Here is a 12,519-nt window from a genome sequence, read left to right on the forward strand (position 1 = left end):
ATGTTCAAGAGTCGTTCCAAATTCCTTGGAGCAGATGTCAGTTGGAAAGAGTTTCTTATGAAAGCTTGTTGAACAAGAATATGGCAGCACATCAGAATATCCAGAGTTCATAAATAAAGACGATGAACACAATGCCAGCGCATCAAGCTTCTTTTCTGTACTCTGCTGCTGGTAATCAACGTGCCATGAGGTGGCTATTGGTGAACACAATTTATTCCCTCTGATAGTAGTAATGGCTAATACAGGATCATTTTTCTTCTCATTGAAATCCCAATCTAAGAATAAGTCTTGTGCTCCTCTACTTACAGGTGTATCTGCACTATGAAGTCTATACGGTAGGAAATCAGCAAGCCCATGATGGTCAAAGGATAATGAAGGCAATGAATCACTCTGATCCCACAAACTTGTAGTTATTTTGTTGTTTGAAATTTGACTATTATCTGCATCTTCATAGTGCAACTCTGGGGGAACTCTCTCCTTTGGCCTACCAAAGAAATTACTGGGACAGCAATCACTCTGGCTCATCCTATATTCTGGTGCTACAACATGTTCTATGTGCCTTGAAGGAGGTCGTGTCTTTGCATGATCTGGCTTAGCATTTGCAAGTGAGCTCGTACTTGCTATTTCCCCTTTCCTGACCTGTGAATCCCAGAAATCCTGAAATTTCAAGTAAGAGAAGTCAAGAAGAATAAAAGAACTTAAAACTTATATCGTTGCTGAAAAAGCTAAGAGATCATACTTCATCCTCCTTCCTTCCAGGAAACAGCCGCCTAAGAAGTGCAGAAACCAAATCAAACCTGGAAACCTAAGTCAAGTTAAGATGGAACTTATCAATATACAAAAACAACTGAAAACGTTAATCTGGACGACCTTTCAGAATTGAGTTTTTGGACGTCAAGAAACAGTTTATTTGCCCGCTGACAAAGTTTCTGCCTCTTTGCTGCAAAAATCCCATTACCAGAGTACTGACTCCCTAAGAATGATAAGAAAGACGTAAATGTCTCTGAACAAATGTTTATGTTTACATCTAAGTCTAATCATATGCCCTGTTAACTGCTAAAAAGCAAGCACCATAACCAGCTGACTGAGTTTAGTAAAACCAGTCAGCTAACGTAACAGCAGAACACAGACAAAACAAGAAACAGATATGATTCCCCACCTTATACAATGGAGCACATATTCAAACAGACAAGGTTCTCATTCTTGTTTCACCATGGCTAAAAAAGCCTCCTCTTGAGGTATTGCTAGTGTGCCAAAAACTATTGCCATAAGAGTGCTAATACAAGGGAACACGTGGGAGATTGACCTTAATCTAGCTCAAACGACTAAAAGATTATGTTGAGAAAGAAAGAATAACAGCAAGTTTTGGTCTTAGAGTGAAGAATCCAGTAATATCATTCCCTAGCTATGTTGCTCGAACTCTTAAAAAATGTCATAAGGTGTGTCGGATCCTCCAAAAGTAGGTTTTTTTGGAGGATCCGACACAGGTCCGGCATCATTTTTGGAGAGTCTGAGAAAATAGTTCCCTAGTGTTTCGTTTTCCATCTTTTCTTGGATAAATATAAATGCTCACAAATGAAGCAGCCATTCTAGTTCTTCCCATATCCATCTCACAAGGCAATAATTATCCATAGAAAGGAAGAGGTGAGGGATTGATAGCGTAATTATGCATTCAGTATCTTAAGTGAAGAATCATAGCTCCCAAGAGAATTGAATATAACCTGAATTATGTGATGGACCTGCAATGGGTGACAGCAGCAAATTTGAATATACAGGAGTCACTACAGTTGGGGGTGAAAAGTACTTAAGTTTTGCCTCCTTGGATATGCCTGCATTTTGGTGTACCATGAAGATCGTCAAAATTAATGAGGTTGACCAAACAGAGTCAAGATGCTTATATTGCTTGTACGCGGTATAATCTGCTTCCTACCTATGACACCATCAACAGGTGAAAAGTACTGGCATTCATTAGTCTGATGTTCCTTTTCAACTTGAATTGGGATGTTAACATCCTTATTTGGGCACTTCAGCACGTTGTATGTGCTCCGTGTGTCTGCACATTAAGCATAATTAGCTAAATCCTTCAAATAAAAGGTGGTTTTGGAAAAAAATAAAGCAAGTTGAAATTTGCTTAAAGCTTTTGGGGAACCAGAAAGTTAACTAATTAGAAATCATAATGCAACCCACCTGAGATACAATTACTAGGTTGAGTGATCTTGGATAGTCTACTCCCTCTATGGAGAAGATCTGAATTGCTATGGCCAATGTTCTTTTTCAATTTCTTGAAGAAAGCGTACTCTGAAGTTTTGGGAGTATCAGCTGCACTAACAATACTATTATTCTTGTAGAATTTAGAGGGATATAGATGAAGTAGTTAACATCTTCTGAAATAATAAACTGATTAGGACATAGGTAATAAAAAAGGGAGTACTCAAGGAAAGAACAATCTTACAATTGGGGTTACGAGCTGTACGATATTTTTTGGACAATGCAACTCTTCCAGCATTTGGAAGAGGATCTGCTTCGTTTTCTGGGGATGCAACCTTTTTGTCCTTGATCACATCTAACAGTGAGAAATACTACAAATGTCATGTATAGCTGGGGGATAAAGGGTGGGTACAGGTCAAATATCAAGCACAAAATTGTTAACACGATAATAATTAATAAATGAGATATAGGAAAAAATGGCCATACAAATCAAATCAAAATGCAAGAAATGAACGAAACCATACAAAATCATATATAAAGATAATGAATTAATGAAATATCCATGGTAAGTCCAGCTACCTCCATTTAGTCTGAAAGCACAACTGATATGTGGTAGCTGAGTACAGATACTTGCCAGGATCTTAAATGACTCAGGTTCATAGCATCTTTACTACTGGTAAAATGCCATCGACGTGAAACACACAACATAAAAAATGGCAAACAAGAGACTTCATTAATAAGGAAGAGGATTTATAACACCTCCTTGATTACATCAGGACTCTAATAATTTGAGGTTAATCATAGAAATTTTATTGTAATCACGTACAAATCAATTATATGCACTATTCATCTGGTTTGGCACAAGCTACTTCTTCTTAGCAAGCTTATGAATGAAATGAGCTTCAAGACATATTTGTACTGCTATAAAGAGTAAGATACTAAGGCTTAAATGGAGACACATGGACCCCAACTTGAATTAGGCACAGTTGCTATTGCAGTTGCAATTAATAAGATACCATGCCCAATAAAATGACAGAAAAAAAATGAAAAAATAAAATCCAACAAATAGGTGAAGCTATACGTGCAATCTGACATATAATATCAACACACCATTGTTGAATAACAACTACGACCAAATAATCCAAAATAAAAACACACAATCCTGAAAATGCACCAAGGATCTCAAATCATTCACATTCTAAGCATCTCGACAGGTTCCACTTAACATATTGCAGATGATAAGAAGCCTATCAATTATGAAAATGCAAGCAAAATACATCACAAATAAGGAAAAAGTTAAGAGTGTACGACCTTCTTCATATGTGGTTGGACTACGATCGTTTGAAGTAGCTTCGAGTCAAACAGGTGAAATTGAAAATTTTCAATGTGACTCATCCAAAGCCATCTATTCAATATGTATAAGCTATTTTATGATTGGCAATATCCAAGAAGTAACTTGTAAGTCATTATTCTAAAATTCAGTGCAAACTGCGAACCCAGAAGACTTGTCACTTTTTGTGTGACAAAAAGTTCCAACTTAGTATAAACATATAGTTTGGAGAAGTTCTAAATTATATTTATATTGTTCGATTCTAAGGCAACAGGTTCATCCACCCACATTTCTGCAGTAGCAGACCATTCGCATACCATTCACAATCAATCACACCAATATTTATAAAGTCGATCTATGAACCAGTAGCTGGAAAACATATCTTAGGAGAACCAAAACAAAAAAATAGTCTATGAGATTCAAAAAAACTGGTAGATCGATCAGCCAGAAATGAAAAATTAAGTTCGGAAATAATTTCAAGTAGATGAACGCAGAACAGCAGAAAACTTGTCTCTATGCTTGCGGCAATAACTTCCAACTTTAGTATAAAATATATAGTTTGGAGAAGTTCTAATTATACTTATGGTGTTTGATGCAAGGCAACATGTTCATCCACAGATATTTCTGCAGTAGCAGATCATAAGCACACCAATTCATAATCAATCACGCCAATATTTAATAGATGGATCAACATATATAAACCGGTAGCTGTAACTAAAATTGTATAAGAACCTAAACGAGAAACATAATCTGAGATTCAAAAAAACTGGCAGATTGGCCGCAAATGAAAATTAAGTTCCGACTTAGTATTATATAGTTTCGAGAAGTTCTAAATTATATTTCTAGTGTTCGATTCAGGGCAACAGGTTTCATACACCGACATTTCTGCAGTAGGCCGCCAGTAACAGATCATACATACACCATTTCGCAATCAATCACGCCAATATTTATAACGTGGATTAACACATTATAAACCGGTAGAAACTAAAATTGTTGAAGAACCAAAACGAGAACATAATCTATGATATTCAAAACAACTGGTAAATCGATCAGCCGGAAATGAAAAATTAAGTTACAAAGTAATTGTCAGTACCAAATCGGTCTTCATCATTGAGGCGATGATGTTGAGTGATGTTTCCAGCTGAAGAATTCAAGGTTTTTGGTTGATGATTAACAGCGGAATTGAATCTTCGCATCATTAAGTTGTGGTGATTGTCCTTCTGAAAAGTCGATCGAAGCTTTTCAAATTTGAACCTCTTTGATTTATGAAGAAGACGAGCGCCAAAGCGGTTCAATTTGCGCGGTTGGGCTTGTGGGATTGGACTTGGAGCATATTTATTCAGGCCCAATTATTGCCTCATCACGAAAATTTTAATTTGTTGTTCCTAATTTGCATTTTACATTAGGTGCAATTGTTGCTCCTAGACCTACCGTTATATATCGTATATATTATGTGTGTTTTGAAGTTTTTTTTGTCTTTTAATTTATTAGTGTTTTAGAAATGAAAAAGAAAAGACTAAAGTTTCGAAATAAAAATCAATTTTCAAAGAGAGCCACTTAATTTTTAAAAGAAATCAAAACTTGTATTTTCAAAAAGTACTTGATTGACGGTAAAAGAAAAAGAAAAAACCTAGAAAATCGGATAGTAACTTTGCATATGACACAGCTTACTAATGTACTAGAGAGTTATCAAGTGCCAATATCGAATAACACAAAATAAGCATCTACTTCAAGTCCATTTTCTTTTTATTTATTTCTCTATATATGATCTCTGCCCTCTAATTTTAATTTACAGTTTTTTCGTGGTAAAGCAATTGCTATTTGTGGATGGCAAACAATAACTATTTGACTAATTAATTCTCGATTTTTATCACCTTCTGCAATTATCTTTTCCAGAAAGGTGTACTGTATTGATATTTAAACTCACGCGCAGAGGATTTCTTTATGCTTCTACAGTTACTGTTGTCATCTTTTGACAAAAACTGCAAAGAACTTGTGATATTTATTTTTAACTTTTTTCTTAATTTCATTTTCTTTTAATTGATTGGTTTAGTTTCTTGCACCACAAACTTTCACTCAACTTGAACAGTTCGACTGCTGAGCCAGAAAAACCAATAACTTGAAGAACTACTGAACAAATCATTCAGCTCTGTTTGTATGCATAATTCTTTAAAAAGCAAACATTAAAAATCTCTCTTTCGCAATTTGATGAAAGAGGGATTTTTCAGAGTTCCAGTGTGTCATTGGTAAAATTTGATGAAGGAGAGATTTTTAAATGCCTGCGCCTTCAGCGGAGATAGTTGATTTTCTCTCTCTTGTCATCTTTACAAGAAGTTTATTAATTGTTGTAGTCTTTTCTTATTCCGAACATTTTGAGCAATATCCAATTCAGGTTCGCAAGATGATTCCAAACTGTGAGATCCGGAGATTTAATAACAGTAGGTGGCATCTTCTCCTGGTAGGCTGTCTTCTTTTCCAAACCCTTTCGGACACATACCATATTCATAACTGCTCTATAATCTTTGTGAACAAACAACAAAACAAAGCAGAGAACGTGCAATATAGATAGATTCAGTCCCGTTGAGGTTTATTCAATGACAAAAAAGAAAGTGCCTTTTAGTAAAATGAAGAAAAAAAGAACACGCCCCTTAGTGACTGAATAGGCTTGGAAGTGAAGTAGAAGATGGGACCCTCAAGGATCTGTTATGGGCCTATGATATGAAAGTGATATGTTCCACTTTCATTTAAATCCAATTCCATCCACAAAGTATAGTATCTACTTGTTTTGGTGTAAACAGCTTCGTGATATAGATCAAATTATAGATTTGATAGAAATTCTGTAATTATCCCTTTTTGGAGCACATACTATGCTGAAGAATTCAACCTTACCAGTTTCAAAAAAAAAAAATATGCTTCACCCATGTTGAAGTCTAAACTTTCATTTTTGTGGAATAAATGATAAGAGAACAACCTTTGAGATATATGAGAGAAACATAATTTGAAAGGCTCGTCTTACTTGTTTTTTCACATTATGCAGGTTATAGTAAAATATGTTGTTGAAATGTATAATTAATTTAGCTCTATTCATAACAAGTACTTGACAATTAATGAGATGGGAACACAAAGTTTTAAAACTTCACACCTTCATATATGGTATTCCTCAATTGTATTTTCTTTAGAAAAATTAAATGTTTTTGAGGGAAGATTATTATAATAGTGAAGCAACAATTTCAATTTTCACTCATGCAATTGAAAATTTTGTTTATTTGTGTGTAATAAAATTGACTTTCATTTTCCTTTCTTTCCGATTTATATTCATTCCTAATTAGTTTTTCCATTTCCATTTCTTCGTTGCTTCTACTGAGATATTTTTATCTCTTTGTTTGACTACTATACTTTCTTTATTTTTCTCGTTCTCATGGAATTTTAGGTCACTCAGTGAAGAATCATCTTTTGAGGTTTGATGTAATAAAATTGTGTGTAATAAAATTGACTTTCATTTTCCTTTCTTTACGATTTATATTCATTCCTGATTAGTTTTTCCATTTCCATTTCTTCGTTGCTTCTACTTAGATATTTTTATCTCTTTGTTTGACTATACTTTCTGATGGAATTTTAGGTCACTTTTGAAAGTTGATCAGGTTGATGATGAATTTGAATTGTTTGATTTTTTATTTGTTCTATCAGTGAATCATCTTTTGAGGTTTGATGTATATACTTGGCCTTCTCTTTTACAGGATTTTACATGCATGTTATTATTGTTGACTCGGAGCGCACTTGAAGAAATATTTGGAAGAATCCAAAATAGAAGAAGGGTATAAAGGTTTTAAGAAGTGACTGTGACTATTAAGTGCAGATACAATCTATAGAAGGTCTGTCATTGGCGTAAGTCATCAAGCACGTAATGTCTTCAAGAATTTCGACAGGTGGGTGAAATTCTTTATTTTTTCTCTTTTCATATTTTAAATACAGTTTTTATTCAATTTTGTTAAAATCGGAGTTTGTGGTGTAATTTGTCCCATCTATCTTTATTCTTGCTGCTTTATTTTTCTTTCCTTATAGCTTCTTCTTGTCTCTTTTCTATAGATCCATTGGACCTCTGAGATGGATATTTATGTTCTCAGGAAACAGAAAAATGGTCAACGATGGAGCTTCAGAATCTTGGATGGATTCTGTGTCTATGAGATAGTAATTTTTTTTTTGTTATTTTGTATTGATATTCAGAATGGCTAAAAGGGGTTCTTTAGTGTCTTGACACAAAAATGTCTTAACACATACGTTTCAGATTTGTCAAATTTGAAGAATCCGACACGGATGAAAAGTGAAGAATTTGCGGAACTAAGGTGTAAACTGAAATACATCAAGCAATTTACTTATATATAGAATTTGCTAGCTTCAATATATTACGAGCTATGCAATTTTAACTATTATGTTTCTCTATGTGTTACATTTTCGTTCTTCTAATATTTACAAGTTATCCTTCGTCACTATATAACCATGCAAAATATCTTTAAATTGATAACAGATCGTTGGGCCCGTGCCCATCTAGTCATATAAGAAGAATCTAAGAATCATGTTACTAATGCAAATTGATATTATCTAAATTAAAACTACCCATGGAAAGTATCAAAAACAACTAGAAAGAAATCTGCATATATATTGCTACTAGAATACTATCCAAAGAAATGCATAAAGCAGTAAGAGTTAAAAATACGGAAAGAAATGCATGGCTATGAAATATTGTATAAGGGTACGCAAGTATAGATCGGAGGAATTAAGGCCATTATTCATACTAAGGTATCAATGGAGAACTATGCAAGCATCAATAAAGAAGCAAACTAACCGCTAGCTCTCCATAACAATCAATGCAATATTTGCTAGAAACAATGAGCATGGCAGTAACTAAGGAGACTAGAAGACTGAACAAGAGTGGGATTTTAACACTTTTCACAACTTCAAATAAAGAACATAACAATCACTTGCCACTCTATTTAGAACTGAAGTAATATGTCTACTGATGAGAGAGGAACATTGTATTTTTTGGCATCCTAGCAGATTGACTATTGAAACTCAACATTAGCCAAACTATTTGGATCATAAACATGACAAGATATGGCCATATTAAGGGTCATGAAACTAATGGAGAACAAGGTAAAAACTCGCTTTAACAAAAAGAAAACAACTTATGCTGCAAGACTCGACTCTATGGCAACTTAACTTGAACTGACAAAATATAATAAAATATGCATTTCCATAATTATCAAGCAACAGAGAAGTGACATAGACAGTCTAACAATGCAACTTTCAGAAGAGCCTAAACAGCGAGCAACAAACCGATTAAGAACTGGCAACAAATACCTATCTCACCAAATCAAACATGGATCTAAAGATAATGAGTTAAAGAAATAGGATGCATAAGATTTAAGAGTTTTCACTCATCCGAGCCTGACTCTTTGAGAGATGCTAAAGAACAGTCCCAAAGATCAACTAAAAACAGGTCCTCGGCTGGAAGAAATAAAGCACACGAAAGCATACACAGAAACTGTATATCATGTATTAAGATGAAATTAAAGTGAGTGCAAGAGAGAAAAGGAAGTTGAAAGAACGAAAGATATAGGCAAATAAGAGTAATTTTCTACTAAACTTTGAATCAGAGAAAACGATGGAGAAATACCAAAACCAATGACTATAAACAACTAGATAATCCTTTTAGACTCAGCTCAGCTAAGATCGGAATAAGAATATGAACCATGAAGAGTTTATGGTCGAGCAAGAGTGAGATCTAATATGCTAACAACTAACACTAAACTACTCCAAAACATAATGTATACACAGATAACACATATAAAAAGAAAAGATATTACTAGCTAATACTCATTAACCAAATCCTAACATATGGAGACCAAAACAAGGATAACACATAAACAGAACACAAACACAGCCAAGAACACATCATAAACAGAACAACATAGAAGAACCGCGAATTAAACAAAACCAAGAAAGGATTTACCTCTTTACGGGCAGCGAACGGAGAACAATGAGCAGAGAAGCAGCTTTCCAGGACCACAACGAGATTCCGAGAACTCCGGTGAGCTGCGACGATGCGTGAAAGAAGAAACAGAACTAAACTAAAATAAAACTCAAGTCCTTTTGGATGCTATTTGACAATGCTTTTTGTTCAAATATTAACTCTCTATCTGCAACCTTATAAAATCTTTGTTTTCTATAAACTATGGTTCTCTCTATCCTTGTATCAGTGAAGAATGACCCCCCGCCCTCTCCAATGAATGGAAAAGAGGGTATTTATAGAAGAAATTAGGGCTCGATTATTGGGGGGGGAAGCTAAGAAAAAAAAGGATAGGAACAACGGTCGATTTTTGAAATCCCCACTCGGAAATCTCTGCTGCTTGTACTCACATTCCAACGGCTAAACAACAAGAGCCGTTCGATCTTTACGCTAGGACGAGTGAATCGTTGATATCGCTCCATCTAGCACTGACACTCGTACGAATTGTCGAGGGAGTGAGGAAGATGACGAAAAAATGCAGCGTACTGTCGCTGCTGCTTTCCGTATATTTTGACGGAATTATTGACGCCGTTTGGAGACGTTGCTGCTCTTGTGAAGACGCTGCTCATTGCTGTGTTTGGAATTGTTTTGTCGGTTCTGGGTTTTGCCGTTAGAATGAGCTGCTGGAGTTAAACGTCGTTGGCTTTCGCTGCCTCTGTTTGTTGTTAACGTTAAAAGAAACGTTGCTGGGTTCTTTGTTGAAGAAGAGAATTGGGGCGGGTCAGCTGAAGTTAGAATTGGGCTGGAAGGTTGGTGGTTGCTTGGATTTTGGTGTTGAAGAAGTGGCCTGCTGGAAAATTGAAAGAAGAGGGCCCAACACTTGGTCTCCAAATGGGTTAGATTTATAATTAATAAAAGGGCCGAAGGTTACAAACTTAACTAACTTAAGTTGAGAAGTTAGCCAAATTGAGTTTAATTATCAAATTCAACTAAAACTTAAATAGGACGAATTAATAAACATAAATATGTATATTTCGCTATACATATACAAAAGAAAGCAGTTGTATAATCTGCTTTGGTATACATATACAAAAAGATCAATTGTATAAAGTGAGAGAGACTAGTGAGCGAGCGAGATCTGGGAGAGCGGCGAGCGAGATCTGGGAGAGGGGAGAGAGGGGAACGAAAATATATGTATATATACAATTTTCACGCATTTTATACATTTGCGTTTTTGTATAAAGTGAGAGAGGCGAGTGATAGAGCGAGATCTGGGAGAGTGGCGAGCGAGATTTGAGAGAGGGGAGAGAGGGGAACGAAAAAAATATATATATACAATTTTCACGCATTTTATACATTTGCGTTTTTGTATAAAGTGAGAGAGGCGAGTAAGCGAGCGAGATCTGGGAGAGTGGCGAGCGAGATCTGGGAGAGGGGAGAGAGGGGAACGAAAATATATGTATGTATACAATTTTCTCTCGCTTTATACAAACAGAAACGCACTTTATACAATTTGCATTTTTTGTATAAAGTGAGAGTGACGAGTGAGAGAGCGAGATCTGGGAGAGGGGAGAGAGGGGAACAAAAGTATATGTATATATACAATTTTCTCTCACTTTATACAAACACAAACACACTTTATACACTTGCGTTTGTATAAAAAATGAGAGAAGCGAGGGAGAGAACGAGAGTGGCGAGCAAGATTCACCAGGAGAGAGGTGAAATAGCAACAGTTTGCTATGAGGTACAATTAAATCAAACTATATTTATAGCATTTAATTTGAATTAATAGTTTGCTATTATATACAATTTTCCCTATAATTAATTAATGGAGCTTCTTAATCTTAATGAAACAAAATAATCGACTTAATTATAAACTAATTAATTCAAAAATATTAATTATTATATAACTAAACTAATTAGTAAAATATTTAAACGAAACAAAATCTTTTTGAGATGATTTTTGAATATCCATAAAATGTACTAATTATATACATAATTGTATAAAATATATATTTTATTGAGAAATTATAAAATTGACAAAATTACACAAAATAACTTGAAAAAATATTTTGAATTTTTATAAAACTAATTATTTGAAATTAAAGAATCTCAAAAATTAATATATATTGTGGAGGGTCACAATTGAGTGTCAACAACTAGTTAATTGTGATTTTGATCCTTTTGATATACTCATAATACACGAGTAATTAGGTATTCAAATGGTTATAGTTCTTTTACATTGGTTTTCTTACTATTTTCGGTGCTAGTATCGCTTGATTTTTTTGACATTTTCATCTTAGCTTCTTTACTCTAGTTTTGTTTCTTAAAACGTGTTTTTTAAACTATTATTATTTTTGAGTTGAGCTTTATCATAAAATAATCTCTCTATATAAGGATATAAACAAGATTTACGTACATTCTAACCTTCCCAAAAGACTGGTATAACTACATCTAATATGTTATTGTAGTCGATCACCCAATGGCCAACATTATTAGGACATTGACTGGTAATATATTCCCAAAAAAGAGTGAAAAAATATATGAAGAACAAAAAGTAAAGACAAAAGAGAAGTGATGACATTATCCAAAAGAAGGGGATATGGTAACGACGTGGCATCTTCCTAGTGGTTAGAGCAATAGCTCCACGCCATAACTTCACTCGTCGTCCAGGAAAAAGATATCTCCCAATTAACTCTGTTTTCTACTCTGTTTTGTTTTTGCCTTTTTCTTCATCAAATCATCAAACAATCCCCAAAATTCTCAGAAACAAAGTAAGAAAATTAAAGCATATGGCAAGTTGTAACATGGCTTCTGCTGCATCAAGTTTTTTGGTGGCAACTCCTAATGTTGCCTCCAACACCACTTCTCGTACTAATATGTTGTTTTTTCCCTCCAACAAGATCACCACCACCCCGAGACTCGTCGTAAGGGCGGCCGCGGAAGAGGCTGCCGCACCCGCCCCGGCCGCTGC

General features: G+C 34.8%; 2 protein-coding genes across 2 annotated transcripts in view; one reads left to right on the forward strand and one right to left on the reverse strand.

Moving 5' to 3' along the window:
• Positions 1–528: 528 nt before the first annotated feature.
• LOC102578333 (uncharacterized) lies at positions 529–4,949 on the reverse strand. Its single transcript, XM_006352653.2, has 7 exons — positions 4,632–4,949; positions 2,453–2,563; positions 2,188–2,319; positions 1,931–2,053; positions 1,722–1,829; positions 740–797; positions 529–657 (listed from the first exon to the last, which is right to left on the reverse strand). The coding sequence occupies exons 1-7, from the start codon at positions 4,735–4,737 to the stop codon at positions 621–623; spliced, it is 675 nt and encodes a 224-aa protein (XP_006352715.1). The 5' UTR covers positions 4,738–4,949; the 3' UTR covers positions 529–620.
• A 7,259-nt stretch (positions 4,950–12,208) lies between these two features.
• LOC102579876 (photosystem I reaction center subunit IV A, chloroplastic) overlaps positions 12,209–12,519 on the forward strand; it is a 1,362-nt gene continuing 1,051 nt past the window's right edge. The window contains exon 1 of the mRNA XM_006352659.2: positions 12,209–12,497. Within this exon, the coding sequence (XP_006352721.1) occupies positions 12,338–12,497 (160 nt within the window). The 5' untranslated portion in view covers positions 12,209–12,337. The remainder of the gene's footprint in view (positions 12,498–12,519) is intronic.

This window comes from Solanum tuberosum, unplaced genomic scaffold, assembly GCF_000226075.1.
Source record: "Solanum tuberosum cultivar DM 1-3 516 R44 unplaced genomic scaffold, SolTub_3.0 scf00150, whole genome shotgun sequence".
Classification (NCBI taxonomy): Eukaryota; Viridiplantae; Streptophyta; class Magnoliopsida; order Solanales; family Solanaceae; genus Solanum; species Solanum tuberosum.